Source organism: Phalacrocorax aristotelis, chromosome 3, assembly GCF_949628215.1.
Source record: "Phalacrocorax aristotelis chromosome 3, bGulAri2.1, whole genome shotgun sequence".
NCBI lineage: Eukaryota > Metazoa > Chordata > Aves > Suliformes > Phalacrocoracidae > Phalacrocorax > Phalacrocorax aristotelis.
The window spans coordinates 98,752,545-98,775,891 of record NC_134278.1 but is presented as its reverse complement, the minus strand read 5'-3'; the positions used below and the strand labels follow the sequence as shown (position 1 = coordinate 98,775,891).

The following is a 23,347-nucleotide window of genomic DNA, read 5'->3' as shown; positions in this document are numbered from 1 at the left end:
AAAAAGGGGTTTTCCAACTCAACTAGTAGGTAAGTATATTCAGACTGCACTTTAAAAGCCCTGCTGAAGCTTTTAAATTGGAACTATATTTCTATGACTCCCTATTTATTGTTATAGCTAGGATAAGATTGACAGCTAGATTTCCCCATGCATAGCCAAGCAAATATCTTTCCATTAGTTACAGCCCTATAACTGTCCTCTAACACCTTGCCCCCTTTGACCTTAAAACCATATGTAAATATTAAACACCTATAGGATTATACATCTATAAACTGAAATTTATCTGGGCTCTCATTTCACAGTGAAGGCCCAAACACAGAGAAGTTACAACTAACATTTACAGAAGCAGCATCTGAATTTGCAGATGGCTATACAATAGCCAATATTTACCCTACCATATTCTTGCAGGTATAGAAACAGGCAGACAAAGATCATACACAAAACCAGATGCTGTATTCAGATCCCTGCAATACAGTCCCCAAATGGCACCACAAAGATTACAGAATGAATCAGTATCAGAGTCCGGCAGAGGACCTGCTTTTAAGGTCCTCTTAAGTCTTCCCTCCTCCTCTCCCCTACTACCCCTGCTCTTAGAGTGTATGTTTTGTCATTATGCTGGATCACCATAGATATGCAAAATGGTGAAAGCACAGAAGTTTCCGTAAATATATTGGAGAGCTGACTGTGGAAAATAACCTCACAATACAAGAAGTACGAGGTGAACAGCATGTCAGACAAACAGACGCCTTGGCTTACCTCATCTCCAGGGTCTCTTGGAAAACCAGGTCCTTGGGGGAGCTTGGGAGAGACACTGCTTCGCTGCCAGGATCCCCTTCAGATGGTCTCTCTGACTTGGGGATAGGGGGAATTAAAACCACTCCCAGTGACTTCTTCCCATCCCCACTGCAATACAAGGGTGGCAGGGAAGCCTGGGAATAGTAGAAGGTAGCGGTCAGCTCAAGCATCCAGCCTTCCCCCTTTGATACTATGAGAAGTTTAGCCATGCTTTTAGGTAGGACTTGACAGGAAAAGAAAAGTCAAACTGATGGGGCAGCTTGGCCTAGGATGGGCAATGGAAGGGGAAGTGGTGAGGCAGAGACCATGTCGCATGCTGTTGCCAGCTCTCTCCCTCACTCACTGCTCTGGCAGTGGCTACATTCCCACCTGGCATCCATCTGCTTGGTGTAAGGATGTTCTGGGGTGCCATTGTCTCTGTTAGCCTTTCTGATGGTATGGGAATGAGTTTAGATCACTATCCTCTCCCTGCTCCTGAAGTGCCTACCAGCCGTTGCTGAACCGCAGCCAAGCCCCCACAAAGACATTTTGCATGCTGACAAAACCTGCTTTTCTCAAGACCATAATTTTTCTGCTTCTGCCCTTCCTACAATCCCCCACCAGCCTTTCAGCCCAGATGCTAATGTGCTCTCCCAGATGCTTGGTGCTTTCCAGCTCCCACACAATTCATCCTCTCAGCCTCACTGTCATTTATTAAGTTCAGCAGAGCTCTCTACCCTGCTGCTCTGTGTAAGGTCTCTCTGCCTGCTGGAATTACTTCAGGTTCCCCCTGCCATGGCTAGGAAGGGGGGTGGAGGGAGCAGGGGAAGATGCATGCCCTTCCTTAGTATCCCATCATTCTTGTTTCAGCTAAAGAGGCAAATAAGGACCTGGTCAAACACCGGTGAAACCAACAGACTTAATGTCAGGGATACATTTGGTCCTGTATCTGGAAGGCTGAAATGAAGTACACTAGCCTTTTATTGGTTATCCTGTTTACAAAAGTTATTTATCTGCCTTGTCCCGCCCACCACCGCAAAACCAATCCAACTGCAGCTTCTGCCCCTCCTGCACAGGCAATCAAGTGGATGGGGTATTGACTCTATGCCCCATGGCCAGAATTGCCAGTTCCTATCACTTACCCCTGGGCAGACCCATGGGAGAGGATAAAGTTGTGCAGGGGCTGGTGAAGTCTAGAAATATTAGAGATAACTGTGCAGAAGGATATGGCTGTCCAACTCAAAAGCTGAGACAAACTAAAGCTGAGTTTTCAGGACTGCCTGCTCCAGAACACATCTTTTTCCATGTAAACTAGACAGAGCTGATATAAAAAGCCACCAAGACACTGGTGTGTCTGCAACAGTAACAGCAATGTACAGATGGTTCACAGATATGTGTATTTTACTAACTGTAGAAGGATATACTTGACCAGATTAGGCACATTTAGTTGCTCCCACTGGTTGCTGATATTTTCTCCGTCACAGAACACAGCAGGAGCCACTAGAGAGCACAGAAACTATTCAAAAACATCTTCTCCTTTTGATATACACTGAGGACATGAAGTCTGCAGTATGCATGTTGCAAAGAGAGCCTGAAATGCAATGTCCAGCTGAGCTCTTCCCTGGCTCAGCTGCTTCACTGGGCTCACACCACAGGGAAAGAAGATCTCAAAACTCTGCCTACAAGAAATAAACTGAGGATGCCCCACACGTGATTTGGCTTGGTTTCCTTACATTATATCCTTTTCCGTCTGACACTGGCTGCTCGTTATTCCCATCGCTGTCATCACAGCTGGTGCCATTTTCCCCATGCTCCAGCTCTCCGTTGCTCACCCTGCTGGGCTCTGAAGAAGGACGCCTGTTCTGGATGGGAGGCATGGGCTCAGAGATTACCAGGCAACTCTGGGAAGCTGACCTGGAAACTACTGGCTTCATGATAGCCCCCTGAGGGTCACTGCAGTCAATTAGGCCTGCAAAGCAGAGACACAAAGCATAATAGAAATAGAACTGCAAGCGTACATCATCTGAAGCTAGATATTTCATTGAACAGATATCTTGGAAACTTCTAAATAACTGCACAAGGAAACATGCTCATGCTCCCAGCCACTTGAAGCAGGCCAGTGGGCAACACTTATCCACTTCCACAGAGCCACCAGAAGAACACCCTGGACCACTGGGCTCCCATCAGACAACAGGGAGCCCATGGATCTGAGCTTACCCAGAATAAGTCACCTGTACATACACCCTCCTGCTACTCTCCCTGCCCCACAGCAACAGGAGGGCTATGCAGGGGACTGAGAGCAGGGGACTGAGACACATGCAGATAACTCTTCACTGGGAATGTGTGCTAGCTCTCTAAGCTGGGAAAGGACCCTTCTTCCCACAGGAGAGCAAGCAGGCTCCTGCCTTACCGCTCCACGATGCTAACAGGCCCTCAGGTGTCCTCCTCATCTTTAGCTTGTTCTTGATCGGAATGGTTCCCAGGGCAACGCTGCTCACATCCTTCTCTTGGGGGTCCTGCATCAAGACTTGATAAGAAAGGTGGGACAGATCACTTCCATCCCCAGTTCTGAGGTTGTGCACACTAGCCTTGCTGACCCAGCCACCCAGGGGAGAAATGGCCCTTGGATAAGGAGGTTTCCCAACTCTATTGCCATCCCAAAAACTCGGATGCATCTTCAAATGGTTTGTTAATATGGACTGTAAACAAGCTATAGAGCAGGTAAAACAGAAGTGAGTTAGTTGACCTCACACCTTTACAATCAACCTATCTAATGAGTGAGGCATTTAAAGGGTTTTTTTGAATAATTCAGAAGATCCGTTTGTTTTTATTTTTCATAAAACTAGCATCAGTTTAATTCTTCTGAACAGCATTGAGCTAGCAAGCCAGGAGAGAGACTTTGAAAGCCCCACTGGTAAGAGGAGGAAAAAAAGATTCCCATTTCAGGACTTGGGTTCTGTGAAGACTACTAGTAAAGACCCACAAGGCGCTACTGGGATTTCTGGAAAACGGAAAGACATCTCAGCAAGCAGGCAGACCTTGCCAGTGTTTTTACAGCACTCTCCCATCCTCAAGGTCAGATCTGATGGGCAAACAGAAGAAGAATTGGGAATTTACCTATGGTGAGACCACACATTGATAGCAAGGATAGAAACAGAACTCACATCTTATTACCATGCCCAATTTATGGCCAGTTGGGCCACAGTCCCTGTCCTAGCTGCCAGTAGTAGTGATTTGGCTACTGCCAATAATGGAGAAAGCATAATAAACTAATGATAGAGAGAAGTGATGTCATGTGTACCACTGGAGGAAGGCACGATCATCTGCAGCACTCTGTCAGCCACCTACTCTAACACAGAGACAGCACATGAGGACTGACCTCCAAGGACCATTTCTCCCCAGAATCAGGGTTTTTTTCTTCATTTGGACAAGGCTGCCATTGCATAGTCAACCCCTTTCCATCCTCACCTTCTTCAGTAGTCCAGCTGCTGCCACAAAACTGCAAGTTCAAATCAACAATTGCGCCCCATAGAGCTGTGCGTCTGGGTTTGAATTTGGGAATGCTCCAACAGTAGACAGCACCTGGGGCATGGTACTTAGCTTTAAAATAAGGACATTACAGATGACTCAAATTCACAGCAGTTGGTATGGAGAGGAAAAAACAGACATCCCTTTGCCATGGGAGACTAACATGGCAGTGGTGCCCTGCAGTCCCAGCCTCTGCAACGTTCTGTTTGACCTCTCAGTATTCTGCCTGGTGAGCGCTTGCATTCCAGCACTTTGACAGCTGAATGTTCTACAAATCTGCATATGTTTTGCATATGTAATTGCTCATCCACCACTGCAGGACTTCTTTCATCTTCTTTCAAAGGGTAGGAAACCCACAATGGTCTCTAGAATTTGACAACATCTAGTAAGTAGACGCTTTCCAAAGCTAGATTTAAAGTCATTTTATTCTGTAATTCCTGCTCGATTTTGGGCTGGGTTTTGTTGGGTTTTTATTTCTCTTAACAACAAAGAAGATATGAGGACACAAACAATTAATCACCAGGAGTTATAACTAAAAGAAGGTTTGCATGCTGCATTACATGTCCCAGTTATTCACTGGGCTTATTTGATTACTCTATCTGTAGGATATAAATTGTCCACCCAAACATTCTCCTTTGTTCTGCTTCACTGTTACAGGGGTTTATTCCCTGGTTTCTTTACTGAAGAGACACCCAAAACCAACATAAACATGGCCTGCCTCAAAAAATTTCTGATCTTGGCTGTTCCTGAAAATTCTAAATTATACACAGTGTGTTTCCCTGTCCCTTGTCCTGGCCAATATCTTCCCCATTATCCAGCCTCTAAGGCTGGGTTCTCACTTGTACAGCATGAAGAATAGCTGCTGCACTTGCCAGCATCTCCAGGGTTTTGTGATCAGCACTTTGAATGCAGCTTTTGTACACGCTCTGCCTCCCTGAGCCGAGCAGCATTCCTGGACACTGGCACTGCTGCTGCAGGTGAACATCCTCCAGGCAAAGGCTGCAGGAATGGGATTGCAACAAGGCTCAGCTGAAGAAGTCTCCAGTCTGCTGCAGCCCTTTACCTGCTGCAAAATCATCTTGTGTTGCCATGGCAGGGGGGCGATGGGCTCTTCGCAGATGAGAGTCTACCCGATGTGCTGCTGGTCACTGGGCCTGATACAGCTGCTGGTGAGTTCCCCCACAGCATCAGGAGCCTACATGGAAAAATAACACTGCTAGTGCAAGTGACAGTCAGTGATGCCTGGCATTGCCCTGCCTACAAGGGATTCCTGCATACAAAACTGGTCAAGTTGAATGACCAGTTTAACAGGTGTTAAACCAACACAAAAATATATTCAAGCTACGCATTTTCCACATTCTGTCAAAATCATGGCCAGAAAGTCCAAATGCTGGAGGAAGACCGTCCTAACTGGATCCCAGCAGCTGCTCTCTCCATGGCTGTATGAGCATGGCAGCAGGGGCAAGTCTCTCGCCACACCCACGGCTGTTGGACACAGTGCAGCGCATTGAAGTTGTTCCCACTGAACTCAGTGCTGCTGCTGCAGCAGGAGCATCCTTTCGTACATTTAATAACAAGGAGCTGTAATGTTCATGGGGCAAGTCCAGTGTGACAACCGAAACAATGGGTGTTTCCTTAAACTTATTCATTTCTTATGGCCCAAGCGAGAGGTAAGAGGGGATTTTGCAGAGCGTACCTTAGGAGAAGAGGTCAGAATGGTAAGCCAGCAGTAAAAGTCTTACAAACCTCAGTGAGTACAGAAGGACGCCAGTGTGAACTGCTTTTAAAAATCCACTCATAGGTGCCCCTAAAGCTCTGCAAACAGAACAACTGTCACATGGTAGCTAAATACAGCCAGAAGGATCTATCACAGACACAGTTCTGTTAAATTATTACAGAAGGAAAAATGCCTCTGCACTCTATGGAAGAAGCAAAGGCAGGTCCCTATTAATGTGTTCTGTAAGCTTAAAACAAATAACAAAGAATGTCTGTACAAGGACTTTAGGTACCCTACTATCAATAAAGCTTACAGTCAGATAAAATGGTATCCTCAAGCAAATTTCAATAGAAATCGTTCATATTGCAGCAAGGCCCTGTACTGCTCCACCCCCTGCCCAAGAGATTTATCTCTGCTCAAAAGCTGTCAAAGCATTCATCTGTAGTAAAGCAAGTGATTTCAGAAAGGCTGGAGTTAGCTGAGACAGTTAACCCACTTCCAACTTTCACGCTTTTTGTTAGTCTAGATAAATTCACAGAGACAGCTTAAGGTCAAGGAATGAAGGTGCTTAGGGGGGTTCTAGAGGCTAATTCCATTACTTTCAATGAAAGGCAGGCACTAAATACCTTTAAAAATACAAATGTAGGTCTATTTGGAGTGTGTACTTTAAAACAAGAAACGGACGTATGATTGTGAATGGGACTAGGGCATAAAGCAGGGATTAAGATATATTTTCTTTGGTCTCATTGCATAGAATAAATATCTAAGAAATATGTCAGTGGCAATTTTGGCTGGTTAAGATCACCTCCTAAATAAAGCTGAGCATTGCTTATAGTATTAAAAATGCCCAAGAGAATGCAGTAAGTATAAAAAATGAGCATAACCTGTAGCTAGGATAGAAGGCTGCCTCTGCCACTGACTTATCCTGTAACACAAAGCCAGATTGTCCATGCCTCAGTTTTGTTCCTCTGCCAGGCTGTCCTACCTAAGTGCTAGCTATAAAGCGTAATTAGGAAGGGCATTACTTATGGCACCTCCATGGCCCCTAAAGGCTTAATTGCCTAAATTCAGGGCATAGTTCCTAATTCAGGCCAGACACATGATAAGGAAAACTCCAAATGTACAACTGTGTAGAGTGACCCCTTTCTCCTTTGCACCAAAACCACTGTAATCAGAACAAGAATGGCAGAGCAATTTGCCCACAGCCTGGGGGAAGCACTGGGTGTGCAGGATTCATCTTCTGCCACTGCTGACAGGAGCATGGAAAACAAGCTGGTGCCATTCTCTGTACAGAGGAGAACGGTGGCAGTGGTTCACTGCTGAGTGAAAAAAAAGTGTTAGAAAATGGCTTTCTGAAGAGGAAAAAAATGGAATACAGCTGCATTTGAACAGCTTCAGGGCCTGGTGATGTTTCAGTAGACAGTAACTGTACTCCTTTACATCCTTCTGCAGGGTTAATTAAAAAAAAATGCATCCTCTGGGATTTTCAGCTTCTTTGGATCATTAGCATCCAGTAAATGAAAACAGAGATTATTTAATACTATCATTACTTACTTTCCCAACTAACAAGCTATTTCTCTGGTGGCTTCCCAGCATAGCAAACATACAGTATTATGTGAAACGTGCTGATGCCAACAACCCTATAAAGCCTGTCAGGGTCAGAGTTGCTGTGGAGGTTGAACCCAATATTTCACTAGCCAGAGGCTTGTTGTGAGGATAAAATGAAATTGGAGTGATGACAGTTGTTTGGGGATTTTTTGGCCAGTGGATTTCAGCTTACATAGCCATAATGCATTTGTAGCATGAAGTTTTTATGCAGAGGAAAAAGCCATCGCCCCAGTGGAACTGGGCAGTTTCCCCAGGCTTGTGGGAGAATCACGAGGCAGATCCCCGTGCTACTAATTACACCTCTCCCCACTTTTCTAAGTTCTTGGTGTCAAAGCCATTTAGGTTAGACACATAACTCATGAGAAGTGCTCCTGTATCTTTTCTGCTCAGTGATCCAAGCAAGATTACACATCCAAAATCTGTTTTCTCTTACCATTGAATTTGCTGTTTGAGGAATTTCTGAACCAGCAAGCTTCCTCAAATATTTACTGTGCATGGCAAGGACCACAGACAAAAGATGTAACGTGAAAAGCATCTCCCACGTGATGCTCTTTTTACAAGTTCTGCCCTCAGCTTTCATTCGGAAGACCGTAAAAGTTCAATGTCCCTATCAAAACTCCTGCAATGGCTGTTTCTCAGCAGAGCAGGGCTGCTGAACCATGAAACAAGAGTTACCACAAGCAGCAGCTTACCCAGGGCAGCAAATCAAGAGTTAGCAATAAGCTGATCTGAATGCCAAACCTCTTTAGCTCCTTCAAAAAGCACTTGAACAATCCCTCATTCCAGCTCTAATGAGGTGCTGTGCTGGGCAGCATGGTTATCTCCCACTGAGCACTGCAACAGTCTCCACTGGAGCAGTGGCCAAGGGCGGTTGTTCCCCAAAGGTGGGTGACCAATTGCTCTGCGGGCTCCTGTGACTGCCAGACACAATGAGATGAGAAGGAGCCAAGTACCCTGATGCACCTTGGCCTTGGGCATAACCCTCCTTGTCGAGGCACTTTGAAGAAGACCCTGAAACTGTGAGATCCTGAGCCCATGCAGGGGTTTGCAGAGCACCTCCTGCAGAGGGCTCCTCACCCTGAGGAGCCTCTGGGTGCTAATGCTGTGTGAACATAAATTAACTGACAGCAGTAGTGCTGTGGGGGCTAGCACTAGAAAAAGCAAGCAACAATCTGCATGCTTGCAGAAAAGAAGCTGCTGCTTCTCTTCTGAGAGCAGGTCTTCATGGCACTTAGGATTTCTGCCACGAAGGACTCTAGGAAAGGCTCTAGATGCCCAACACTCAACACTTGGGTACAGAAGCAGTTACAATCAGCACCTTGACCTAGTATATCCTCAAATTAAGCCCAACCAGTGACCTATGTATTGAAATGTTATGGAAGCTGTTTGTCAGCTCACACCAGTTTCTTGTAAAAGCATCTTTCTTAGAAATATCGGGCTCATCTCCCTTGGTACCTTCTTCTCAGCTGCCTTGGGGAAACAGGTCTCCCACCCAATACTGCTGTGTGGAGCCACCTCAGAGGGCTACTAAAACACATTCTCTGCCAGTAGTTTTCTCCTGGTAGGGCCCTGCATACTGTTCCACACGTCTTTCATAAAAGCACAAACCAACTCCAAGCACTCTGACTGTACAGCAGGTTCCCACAAACAGCTGCATAAATCCAAGACAATGCCAAGTGAGCATCCTAAGGGCTCTGTCCTGTTTCTGTGTAATCATCAGGCATGGAAATTCTCAGTGATCTGAAGCAACTTCATTCACCTGCAACATGGCATCCATGTTTTGTATTGAAATTTTTCATTTTGAGTAACAAGCATTGGGAGTACAAGGTACAGGGCTGACATGCAAAAGCAGGAGCATATCCTCTAACAAGACCAGTTTAATTGTCCATTTTATTACTCTTACAGCTATTCCACTAGAGTCCCAGTGCTGTTCTTAGTGCTGTATGAACCTTGAAATACAACAGTTCCCACTGCTCAGATTTTATTCCCTGGTCTTTGCAGTATTTAAGCACCTCTGTCTTGTTCAGGGCTTAAGTCCACCATTCAAGCATCACTGAAGTATTTAAAGCCTCCATTCACCTAACCAACAATGTATCACCTAACTCCACAGGCATTTAAATCCCTGGAGCACCCAAGTGTCCAAGGGCTGATGGCTGCTAAACACAGAGGCTGTCTTGCACCTGACCTGCTGCTCAGAGCCCCACACCGTGGTGCACAGAGGGCCCAGTGCAGGATCTTCAGTCAAGGTGGACAAATACCTATTTTCCAATACCCACCAGCTGGCAGCATCTACCTTGGGTGAGCTGGAGGCCGCTAAGAGGTAAAGGAGTAATTGGCTCTCTGTGCAACAAACTACAATGCTTACAGGGAGGGAGACAAAGAGAGCGGCCAGATTACAAACACACAACACAGTAGAGCTGGCTGATGAAATCTTGCGATTGTTTGGCTCACTGACCTGACAGAAAACACCACGCTTCCCAACTGCCATCACTTCCAATGTCCAAAAGTAAACAAAGCCGAAGAACAGCATGAAAAGTGGAAGACTGCAGAGGCAGGGCTAGCTCTGCTGCCGAATCATTGCCTGGCCTGCAGAGAAACAGAAATATAAATCTTAAGGCCAGAAAAAAGAAGCATATAAATGTGACCTCTGCAGGCCACAGATTTTGAATGTCAACTTCAGTTTCTTACAGGTCAATATCTCCAAATGAAAAATGCAAATGTTGCTTGGAAGATTTGCAAAGCTCTCAAAGGCCCTGGGGTGATGGATATTACGCAAATATGAGCTGTTACCACTGTCATTACAACAGCAGTCCCTGCAGCAGAGCCCCAGCTTGCTAAATTGTTAGGGATGAGGGAGCATGGGTATCACCAGGAAGAAAGGGAATGAAAAAAAGTGAAGCAAAGACATTCTCTCTGGAGAGGGAAAGAGAAACAGAGGGAGAAAGTAAGCAGCAAACTCGTCTGAAAATGAGAAGAGTGAAGAGTCCCTGTATCTCAGCCTTCAGAGAGTTCAGTTTCTCTCCCCTCTGCTGCTGTGGCAGGCTGGCATCTCCACACCCCAAAAGGAATTCAAGATGCATTAGACTGTGGATCTTCCTTCCCTCCTCATCCTTCTACATCTTTCCCAGATCCAATTTACAGAGATTCCTACTTTTAATAATAAACCCCTTCAAAAACAGAGGCTAACCTGGAGGCAAGCTTGTTCGTCAGAGCTGTATTGCTTTGGGACTAGGCATTTACGTATCAGAGAGTCAGTGAGCTCACTGAAGTTCACTTCTGCTCTCTTTGCTTGGAGCAAAATGATTTCACTTGTCTCCCACATGCTTTAGAGTGAGGTACCAAAGTTAAACTTAGTAAAACACAGCAATTTAAACCATTGGCAAGACCAGACTTGTTTACCATCTGTAGGGATGAACCAGCACCCCCAGGAGTCATATAACACTGACCTAAACCTCAGCAGGGGCCAATTCAGAAAGTCAGTTTGAGTTTGACCTTCCTTGATTCTACCTGGAAAATAACAGTGTCAGCCCAGGAAGGACCAATGGTGCAGTTTTTTCTTTTTGGCCCCAGTCAGAGCAACGGGACTTTGAGCAAGAGCTGAGTTGCATCTTGCCCATTTGCCCACACACAGCAACAAAGGGAGCCCCAGGAGCCTGAGGGCAGCACCTGAGCCAAGGTGGGAGCTCTCACTCTGCCTCCCATGGTGGGGCAGAGGCCAGGCTGTCACTTTTCTTATGAGGACCTTCCCTATCTACAAACCACCCCGTCTGCTTTGCGGTTCCTGCCTGTCCTCTCCCCTCCTTCCATATGCTACCCCAAGCATTGCTCTTCTTCCACATTTCCCAGGACCATATATCTGAAATGACACCCGAACTCCAGCACACAGCTGGAATCACCCAGCAGTTTCCCTTGCTTGGCTTTAAGACTTTTCAAAACAACTTTTTGAAAAGAGAAAGATAAAAGGAAGAATCATCAAATCTTTCTCCCAGATGTCATAGCCTGCTGGGAGAGATGCTTGCACCAAGCAACCTCCACCTGAGCACAGTAAAAGCAACCCCTCTACCTAGCTCCTGCCAGACCCCACCGGAGCACCACCTTGCTGAGAAAGCAACAGCGCACGAGACAGGGCTACCCACCAACCTCCTTCACAAACACGTGTGTCCTTCACTTTGGAAATCTAGCTCCATGTTGTTAAGCTTGTAATCCCCCAGGAGCTGTAAAGCCCTGCTGTGGGTTGCCTCCCACAAGGGAACGAGGATTTCTTCTGCTCCAGACCCTGTGTTTCCAAAACTGGAAGCAGGGACGGCCATTTGTCAAGCTGGACCCTTTCTCCAGGAGGACAGCAGGCTCCCCCTTCCAGGTGTACGAGCTCAGCAGGCAGTGTCACATACCAGGAATAAACAAGGCTGCATAGCAACCACTTCTCTGAAGAAATCTTGAGCATGAGATGCAAGGAATATCTTTCGCCTGCTGGGCTGGCAGGCAGCTCCGCAGGTGCTGCAGCCACGAGCACCTGAGGGACCTCAGCAGCCCTCCAGCCTTCAGGCAGGGACACATTCTGAACTGCAACATGCTCCCAGTCCCTCCCTGCCTGCTCACAACCGCTGAGTGAGAATCACCCCTAAAGCTGTGCACAACGTGCAAGAAAGCAGCAAAATATGCATCTGCTGGAACCTGATAAAAGGGAGGGGAAGGTTTCCACCCCATTTGCTGCAGGGTTTGATGACATCTCTGCATCGTAAATTGCTTAGCTAGGCAGCAGGAGCTTGGACCCCCTCCTGGTTAGATTGGTGTATTCCATACCAGCCCCACAGAAAGCACCGTATTCAGTCAAGATTAGGAAAAGAGGAGAGCTAATTCCTTCAGCCTGGCCCTCTCCAACATGGCATGGCCATAGTCACTACACTCTCCACTAAAAGCTGCCAAACTGGAACTCTCCACCACCCCCATTACAAATATTTTATCACTCTCCCCTGTGCTGTGGGTAATTATGCAATATGCAACGCAAAGCAGAAATTTAGCTTTGCTACTGCATGTGTTTTGTTGTTGTTATGCTCACTCAAAAGCTACTTTCAAATGTAAAAATAACTCTTTTTTTCATCATTTCCATGCCTAGTTTGGAAATCTTCCATAACAAGGTCACTGCTGGCTGTTTTTATAAACACTCATGTACACAAAGAGAAATTTTGTGCAGAGGTGCAAGGGCTCACATGAGGTTCTCTGTTAACCATGAGGAACAGCAGCTCAACCTGTCTTTACAATGATATGGATGGAGAGTGTCCACATGAGTACTATAAGAAAAGAAATTCAGACACTAAGCAGTGAGTCCTGGGCCACTGTACCCAACCTGCAAGCCAACAGATAAGTGGAAAGGGGCTCTTTAGCTGTAAAAAATGTGCAAAAATTCAGCTCCTACGGGGGGGGGGGGGGGGGGGGGAACACAAAAAAAATCTGCAGGAGTTAGCAAACCTTCTCCAACTAGCAAAGGCAGCACACTCACCCTGTTGTGATTTGGGAAGGTAACTGTCACCTCACTTGGTAAAAGCAGCAGCAAAGCCAAAGGGAAACATCATCTTGTCACTGTTAAGCCACCCCATTGGTACTGGTGCTGTGGGATTACAGGATTCAGCCTTACAATGAGTCATCTTAAACCACAATTCTCTCAGATTCTCCGAGGCTGGGTAATCAGATATGTGAGAAAATAACAACCCTATATATTGCAGAATGGCAGAAATTAGCTGACTGCAGCAAATGGGTCTCCAAATGGGACACCTCCTGCAAGAAACAGGAGAATTCTCCTAAAAGGCCTCTCCTTTTTGCTACAAAAAAAAGAGGCAGAGGACTGCCCTCAGACTCCAGCACTGCTTTAGACCTTAGGAGACACAAGGAAAATTCTGCCTCAGCCTTCAGGCAAGACTTAATCTGCTCCAGCTCCTGCCTGCAAAGCAAGCTTAGCAGAAATGCTGCTTGTTCACCTTTCTCCCTATTTTCTTTTAAGGCAATAAACCCTTTAAGATAGTGAATTGTCTCTTCCTACACGTGTGTGCAGTGCTGGTCAAGCTGTCAGCTAGGGATGTTACCATAAAATAGTTGTGGCAGTAACTCTTCAAAGGACTTTCCCCAATACAGTGTTTGGTTGTTCCCTTTAATTAAGGGGCCAGCAATGAGCTACCAGCTCAGCTCTAATTAAAAAGTTAAGCTCTTAGGAGTCTCAAAATGAGCACTTCTACAGGGAAACAGCAGCTCTGAAAACTGTGATCCTCGTTTAATCACCAAAAGTGACAAAAGTAGAGCAAAGATGATCAGCTGGTCAGGCTAAGACCACCCAGAAGCGTCTAATGTCCAGTCTCTCCCCCAAGCACCTGGTTACACTCTCTTTTCTTTTGGCTTAATAATACTGAAGCTGATGGGGCAGATTCAACCAAAGAGAAAGCTGAAAGCCTACATGCTTAGCCTTAAAAACAGCAAGCCAAAGTTTCTTCCTTTCTAAAAAGAAGAAAGAAAATTGCAGCTGTAATCGGGGAAGAGAGTACATTCCCTCCTGACCCTAACTTGTGTCAGACCAGCTTCATCTCCAGCAGCATCACCCACATGGCCATGCTGTTATGTCACCTACACACCCTGTAATGATGTATTACATCATTATATGGGGAAGGGGCAGTGTCCATGTGCTCACATGCATCCTGGAAATGAACCTGGTGATAGCTATCATGCTGTTCCTTGAGACAACCACCGGATAAACCTTGCCACAAGGTGAAACCCTCTCTCTCGTCCATAGCACCCCAAGCACCCCCACCAGCCCCCCCTGACAGAACAGTCCAATCACCCCTTATAAGTTAACAAAACAAATTGCCTTGAAATCATCCCCTTTCTCTAGACATGAAGCATGGCCTATCTATTTCAAAAAACACATCTTGGACTTATTTGGCTAAACCTCCACACTCTGCTTTGAAGCCACAGGGCACCGCAGGCAGAGGCACAGGGCTGAACAGGGCTTTTCTCCCTATCCACAGCAGGGATGGAAATCATGTCACCTTACATGCTTGTATGCAGAAACCTGATCAGCTGTTACTCTCAGCACTTTTTCTTTCACACGGCACGCTTGCTGACCAGCACAGCCCTTTGCAGCAGCCTCCTGGCACACAGGCAGCTTCGTTTTTGTTCGCAGGAACCTCTGCCAGATTGCGAGCCCTTGGGCTTTCCCCATGGCTACTTCAACATGCATTAGGCAAGGGCAATACCATGTGGTATCTGAGCCTGCGAGGGAAATGGCCCAAGCACACAGAGTAAATGTTAATTAGAGCCCAGCAGACAGCTCTGAGGCCAGTGAGCTTATACAGACCTTTTTAAAGTGTTCATTTTTATCAATCCTGAATTCACAGTGATAGGAAAAGGGAGAAAAAAAGCTGGACAGACACCAGGAGTTGATCTGTGAAGAGTACAGATACTGCTGTATCTGCCTTTCTCCACCTGCCTCAGTTTTGCCCAGCCCTGGGGTGCATCAGGACCTTCCTGGCTTTTCCTTATTCATTAGACACTGTCCCCTAATCAGCAGCATTCTGAGGGCCTTGAGAGGGATACCACCTTCCACAACCCTTCTTCCACCAAGTGCTGTCATGAAGAATACAGCAAATTATCCAATGAGTGACAAGAGAAGTGTGCAGGGCATGCACCTCAATGCCATGAAAATAAAGCAAAGAGAAGCTGTTAAGATACAAAAACATGCAAGGTAGAAAAACCTGCAGCTTCAGCATCTACATTTTCAGAAATCTCTGTTGCAGTGGAATACTTCTGCACCACTGCGTGCTGAGGCCAATGCCTGAAATAAAAAACTCTGAAAAACAGGGCTTCTGTTTCCTTAAAGATGTGTTTTGTGAACAAAGCTCATGAAAGAAAATGGGAAAAGAAATTACAACTTTAAACTTTAAGGCATAAACACAGAGACTTAGAAACTAAACACTAATGTCAAGGAAAATTACAACAGTAATACTTTGGACTCATAATTATATTGCAACTTCTTCCCTCTGATGAGCCCAGAGAAGTTTGCATCCCCACAGGTGGCACTTAGCACCCTTCATGAGGTGACTCAAGCAGTGTTAAAATACACTGGGAACCGAGGGAGGCAAAAGCTTCTCTTGATCTAGCGACAACTCTCTCTGGCAGGGTAACAATTGGGATTGGGTCAGCTGGAGGAGAAAATGCTGAGGTGTTTCAAAAAGAAGTCTAAAACAACAGAGGGTTTAAGGGCACAGTTCTCATTTACAGAGGTACTTTATTAAGAGTTGCTAGCTAAGCATTATTAGAGCTTTACATGTGGGGATCAGGGGTTTTCAGACTGATGGAGAGAGTATCTTGACTATGGCTTGCCAATTTTTTTTGATGGAGAATGCAGTGATTCCACAAAATTGATGTGATCTGTGAAAATGTGCTTGTTTCAACTATTTCTGTGAAAAAATAAGCTTTAGACCTGAACATTTTGTATTTCTTTCGTTAAATTCTTCCATGAAATTATAAAGTTATCTCCATTCTGAGTAACCCTAATTCTATGCAGTGAAAGCCTACTTACCACCTATCCCAAACATATTTCCAGATCAGACTTTGGTGAGACAAAAGCGTATTTCCAGTGCTTTCTCCATATAGCAGTGGAGCAGAAATTACTGTATGTCTGGGAAGTCATAGAGAATATTTCAACTTCTGTAAGGGTTGAAAAAAGGACTTCAGGATGCATCTTGGACACTCGTGATACAAAGGGATGTGGGCAAATAAACTCCAAGCTGCAAGTGTGCCCTAGAGGACAAACACAAGGTGTCTCAGATAGAATCATAGAATGTCCTCAGTTGGAAGGATCGAGACCAACTCAAGCACATCACGGTGCCAATCCCCATAGAGGACCCACAAACTAGAACAGAGACCTCCATGAGGCAGCAGAAAAATAGCCCACCCTCTGGTGATCCAGGGCACTACACACACACCGTGCTTTCCTACCCAATTCATTCAGGATCACGTGGTCCTAAACTAAGGCCACTTGGTTCCCCATGTTGCTAATCTAGTTAACTGCATATTGGCTAATTGCAGGCTTTAACTCTCTGCCAAGTGCAGCATCTCACCCTCTGTTTGCTCTGGCTACCTGAAGAGTCAGCAGCCACATGAAGCCACACCTCATCTGGGGACGCAGAGAAACCAGCTGCTAGCGCCTGCTGTCCAGCGCAAGTCTGCATTTCATTTGCTTTGCCATAAAACTACTATATAATGTGGTAGGGGGGAGAAACAAAACAAAAAACCAATCATCACCTCAGTACATCCTTCACAAACACAAAGTCTGGGGGAAAAAAAGAAAAAGACCCTGGTTCTTACATAGGCATGTCAAAAGCAGGGCCAGCAAGCCAGTTTGCTAATCCAGTGTATGCAAATATACCTCTCATATTCCTGAGGGTCAGATATGACTCAAAAGGCCAAAGCCTTCTCCCCACGTTTACCAGAATGTAGCCCAGATAATCTGGAAGACTGAACCCAGCTGCTATGGTTTTTACCGAATACCCAGTCTCCTGAAGGGCAGCATGGGTACCTGCCTATTGGAGGCAGACCTGGGCTGGGGCATCTCTAAGGGTGTGGGCAAAGTCCATCAGCTCCACCGACACTGCACCATGGACCACTATTACAGAACAACATGCTGTGCTAACTGCTACACCTGCTCTGTTGCCTTCAAGTGCAACTACAGTGGTTACAGGCCCTGATGACTCGCTTTTAAGTGCTTCAGCAAGCTACTGTACAAAGCGAGGCAGCTGCACAAAAAATAAAACACTTTCCCACAACAGCACATTAAAGCCAAGGCAAGAACCATGAATTGAGCCCAGTGATGCAGAATTCAGTCCTCAGACTTTAAAATCCCTCTGCTTCTACAGAAAGATTACTTGCACTTGTCCCAAGAGCCCCATTTTTCCCCTCAATACCATTCATCTGGTGAGCAAAAAAATCTGTGGACACAGTTTGGGATGCAGGGCTGAGGCTTCAGGACTGCATTTCTGATTTGAAGGGCTCATGAAGTTTACAAGCAGAGAACACACAACCTCAAAACCTGTAAAGCAACAGGTATGTTCATGCTAACAGAGACAGACCACCATGGAGATGAAGGATGAAAGCGCAGGGTAGGCATGTTTAGAAACCCACATTTTCCCAAGTGTTTGACCAGGTGGCAGCCACCAAACCATGTTTGGGATGCTGGAACTGCTAAGTCCCCTCAGTACCCACCATAGCACAGCACGGGTCAGACAGCTGCCAGCCCTGAATCCACTGAGGGAAAAGTGACACAGAGAAGCAGAGCTGTTTCTTTATTTTAAGTCTTACAAACAGCTGGAAAAAGATCTTGTTTCATTCATTTCTGAAAGAGAAAAAAGTGTGATCATTCAGACGGAAAAATAAAAGTGCTAGGACATTAAACAATTTATTCAGGCTATTGAACATCCATATAGCGAAGGTGATGGAGACTTGGATTAGTGATAGAGACAAGAGAAATTAGGCCTGCAACTCATTTTACCTGCCATCAACTTTGAAGAGGTCCTGAAAAACACTTTCATCTTCCATCAATCCCTGGTTAGAGTTTGGCAAAGCGCATACCACGAGCTGAAGGATACCCAGACTCACAAGCAGGTAACAGCCTGTCTCAAACAGGCAGTGACGTAACAACTTCTTCCTCATTCTCCTGTACTGGACAACATCGTGACAAAATAAACATGGAGACAAGACATGATGAGGAAGGACCCCATTTGCTTGTTAACTGCTTTCCATTCAAATCCTCTATGGCTCCAGAAATCAGTTGCCTGAGCACTACAGAAAGGAAAAATAGGCACAGGCTGGTGGATTTTTCTCTAAATAAATAAATAAATCTGAGTATTTACAGATCACAATAAATTCATGGAGAAGACTGCAGCAGTATATGGGTATATTCCCCTTCTCACCTTCACTATATTAAAGAAAATTCTGCATCTATGGTAGAAAAAAAGATTCGTATGGCTACCTTGAATGTGAAAGGGGCGGTGGTTTGGGGTTTTTTTTGTTTATATAGCTGCTTTTGAAATAAAATTATATAGGATTAAATTCCGCCCCCTTTTCCCTCCATTGAATCTCCTGGGGGCAAGGGAGGATGCCAGACCAAGTCTGACACCACTGAAATCAAACTGCCACCATGCCCAGCCTGAGGACATTTTGAGAAACGGCTCCTCTTCTGAATCGCATTATCCCTGTCAGTCTTAGATAGAGAATTATTTCCAGTCACTAGCCCACAGCAGACGATAATAACAAATGAAAAATAGCCAAGCTATTGTTTATACTAGATGCCAGAAATGAAGTATGGGGGAATTCTGCAGGCACAGCACATCAGTGGGAGAACCAAGGAGGAACAGCATCACCCCTGCCCGCTCCATGGTGGTGGCAGCACAGTGGGAACAGCTCATTTAGCAGACAGCTCTTTTTCATCAAGCTGGTAGCTGTGTGCTGAGCCTTTTGTACACAGTGGAGTTTGCTCACGAAAAGAGGCAAACAACAAGTGTATTGAAATGCCACAAATCCTGTATTTGAAGCAATTTGAGCCTCCATGCAAAATTAGGCCTCATGACTGCACTTAGATGCAGGCAGGTAATTGAAACATCAGTACATCTAAAAGAGACCATGTGAGTGCCAAAAAAAGGTAGAATTTGGGGACAGGGACTAAAACTTCACGTGGAACTAGTGCCTGGGTAGAGGTTACTGATAACCAGTTTGTGGATCCCAAGCCAGCTGCTCCTCAAGGCCCTGCAAAGTAGATCCCACATGGCCTCACCAAGAACAAGGAGCAGCTGTTCAATGGGGTGTTCCATTTTGCAGTGCATATCTACCTTCTCATATCCTCTCTGTACTCTGGCTGCAACAGTGTGTTCGTCCCCGTATCTTGTTGACGGTCTTGGCCAGCTACACTGCAAGATTGCTCAGGCTGGAGATCCTTTCTGCAGTGTTTTCCTCAGGAATAAGGGAAGTTCAGCAGCATGCACTTTGCCTCCACTATGCATTCTTCTGCAAGAAATTCTAGGCATTCAGCCACAGATAATAATGCGTTTTGGTAAACTAGGTAAAAGGTTACCCTTTCTTTGCAGATGGGGAAACTGAGGCACAGAACTTGGACACAGAAGTTTTCAGCCTTGATAGTTGCTCAGTCCTGAGCTACTTTGGATACCACTGTGATAGCTTCAGCTGCTGAGGAAACAAGTCTCTTTCCATACACCCTACTCACGCTGCATTATTCAATTCCTCATCTGCGTGAGTGCGATTATGTTGGTGGTTTCACCATTATCTTAAAGCAAAGCCAGGACTTCACCACCTATCTTGAACATAAAATTCCACCACCTAGTTAAAAACATTTTTCTGAGAATTTGGTAAGGCTTCTTTACAAGGCATGCTGCCCCTCAAGCAATGAGAGGACTAAAAGGTGAGCTTCCCACAGGCAATATCTTTGTGCTCTGCTGTTGGGCATCAAGGGCTGCTCCGTACCAATGTGGGCATGCCTTAATGATGAATTTGATTGTTTTTGAGCAGTTACTGAAAGACAGTAGAGGTTTGCATTATCTGTACCTAGGAGTAGGTAAAAGCCTGAACAAAGAAGTGTCCTTGAAAGTTGGTGCTAATGGCAAGGTTAATATTGTGACAGGTTCTGCTGGAGTCTTACGAAGGGTCATTTCCCACTCTACAGCTGCCAAAGACCTCTGGGTCTGTGGAGCACACATTGACCATGAAATTTTAATAAACCCTAGGACTGTGGTTGATTTTGGTTGCTCAAGCTTTTTGGTTTTGCATTTGTTTTGGTTCAGGGATTTTTGGTTCGGTTGGGGTTTTTTTAGTTGGTTGGTTTGGGGGTTTTGGGGTTATTTGAGGGCGGGGTTGTTGTTGGTTTTGTTTGTTTGGTTTTTTTAAACCATAGAAGCCACAGGAAACCATGAGGAGAGATGACAGTTTAGGTCTTATCTCATTTCCATCGATAGTAACAGCAAACCTGTAATTGATTTTAAATGTCAGGGAAAAACTTTCAACACACAGACTAAAGGATGGAATAAAGCTTCTTTATGTAGCCTGCTGCCTGTGCTTTTTTTAAAAGATTCAATAAAAGACTTCACTAGAAATATATTCTTCAATAAAAATACAAATTTTCTCCAAACACATAGTTTGGTTGTGAGCTTTTATTTTCTACAGAACGGGTAAAAAAGACCAAAACAATTTTCAGCTAAACAGTAGTTGAGATGGTTGGACACATTTGACAAAGCTGTGCAAACATCTGAAACAGCAAAAACTCTCATTTTTATGTCAAATTCTTGCCTTGTTAAGTTTCCCCTAAAATACATATAGAGAGAGATATATGAGATATATATATAGGCTAATATGCCTAGTGCTTTTGTAGGAAGCCTAAAGTTTTAGAAATTTCCCAGAGAAGCTACAGCTTCTCAGAGGAAGTTCTTTGCCAATTTTTTTCCTAAAACAAAGGAGTTGCCCACTAGGATCTCACTGGTCCCATTGGTCCCCAAAGAAGCCCTAAGGAGAGCCCCGGAGGAGCTGCAGAAGGGACACAGTGCACACAAACTTTCACATGCTCAAGCAATCCAGATCAGCACAGCATTCAACAACAGAGCCTTACCTGAGATAGATCAAAATATGCCACCAGTTCAGCCAGCAAAGGAGTACACAGGGAGGCTGGCTGCAGAGCCCTGAAGCCTATTACAGTGGGCATTTAAGGCAAGCCTAACTGTGTGTGATGAAGGAAAACCACAGACCTGTTTCTCTGAGCTCTAATGAAGTCTGCTTGGACTGAACATCTGCTAAGGCTCACCCCAAAAGTTCTGATGGACCCTTGCATGGATGGATCCAGGCACCCTCCTCATACTGGCCAAAAGGCCAACTGCAGTCATTTCAGCATCTGAGTGGCCTTCCCAGTGTGAAGAGACATGCAGTACACTGTTTCTTTGAGGATCAGTGCCACTGGCTACAGGCTTCTTTTTCAGGAGTATCAGAATTTTGTGTACCAGCCCTAACACATAAAAAATATCTGCTACAGAGCTGTTGGTGCATCACCACAAGAGACAGAAGGAGCTAGCATGCACTGAATCTGGTTTTCACATGCATTTTTCTAGGAATAACAAAGGGTATTGTAATCCTGCATTGCAACTGATCCTTTAAAAAAAAAAAATCTTTGAAATTATGACTCAGATGCTAATAAGTAAAATATACTCCCATGCAACTAGCCAAGGAGTTCAAGTTCCTTTGCAAAGGGCATTAACCACAAAGCAAATAACATGTTTGCTGCAAGAATGACAAGAAGGGAAACCTACCTTCAACTCTGGTTTTTGTTTACATGCTTCCATTAGTACCCAGGGAAGTTTAGCTCTGGGCTGGGGGACATGGCATAGTCAAGTCCTCAGGTTTCAGATCTCCTCTGGCCATCCATCACCCTGCAACTTCTCCTCAGCAATTCAGTCCCGAGGCATTAAGCTGTCACAGCTCACTAAGAAATTAGGCCCGATGACACCTAAGCAGATTCATTAATGCATTAAGCAAATGCAATCCAATTGGTTCCTTTTTTTAGGCATTTGGCAAGCAGCGTGCAAACAAACCCGGAGGATGAGGCTCTCAGGCGAGGGCAGGCAGCTTGCCAGCATTCTTGCTTCAACGGAGGGAAGGAAAGTACCAGCTCCACAAAGCCGCACTAGAAGAATTTACAACCTACTTCTTCCTTCAAGACAGTAAAAGACAGAAGGCAGCATCAGTTACTTCTGCCTTCTGGAGAGGCGATGCAGTTTCCATAAGTGTCATAGCACACAGGGCATTTTAACTGTAAAGGCAATGTGGCACTAATCATGACCAAAACAAATCCTAAGAGACTAACCATCCCTTGCACGTGGACTGAATGACACAAAACACCTCTAGATTAATCTTCAGAACCATACAGGGAATATTCATTCTCATCATCCATAACCACATGGCTGCTGGCTATGCAGCTGCACTGACTTACAACCTTTATTGTTCGCTGCTCTTCCATCCTAATAACACAGCCTAAGCAACAAGGCCACCCAACCAAAGCAGTCCAAAGGGAGGTAGTTGCTGGTGTCAGGCACATATCTTCACTGTTAATTCTGTCACATCCCATAACACACACCAGCTGGCACAGGTGGTGAGACTCACCCATCTCTCCTCCCCAGAGACTCACGTTTCATTATTGATAAATATAGGCATTGGTCCTGTAATTCAGTACAGCTACAGTTTTGCGTGACACTTGAGTACATTATGATTGGCATATATTTGACTTGTGCAGACAGCGTGCTCATAGTACTTTCAACTTGGGCTATGATCTCAGCAGACCTCACAAATTAAGCAGGACCAGGCAGGAAAGATACTTTGAGGAGCATCCTTAAGTGCAAAAGGACACAGGACATGCAATTCCTTAAGAAACACACTTCTAGGAGATTCTACTATATGAACATTTTGGTAAGACATTTTGTGTGTTTTCTGCAAAATATGCCGCCTTCGGTGGAAGAAGAAATCAGTGAAATCTATACCAGTATGGTCTATACATTAAGTATACCCATACTTAAGTATAGGAATATTATCTATGTGATCTGATCAAATAGGATGTAGCTACTTGTATTCTGCTCATCTAAACTTCCCCCAAGGCAGCCACCACATGCATTGCCATTCTTCACTGCAAGG

General features: G+C 45.1%; 1 protein-coding gene across 1 annotated transcript in view; it reads right to left on the bottom strand.

Moving 5' to 3' along the window:
• Positions 1-14,834, bottom strand: part of TOGARAM2 (TOG array regulator of axonemal microtubules 2) — a 41,736-nt gene extending 26,902 nt beyond the window's left edge. Inside the window, 7 exon segments of the mRNA XM_075089793.1 lie at positions 757-929; positions 2,508-2,743; positions 3,185-3,301; positions 4,243-4,374; positions 5,366-5,403; positions 5,405-5,497; positions 14,662-14,834. Of these exon segments, the coding sequence (XP_074945894.1) occupies positions 757-929; positions 2,508-2,743; positions 3,185-3,301; positions 4,243-4,374; positions 5,366-5,403; positions 5,405-5,497; positions 14,662-14,834 (962 nt within the window).
• Positions 14,835-23,347: the final 8,513 nt, after the last annotated feature.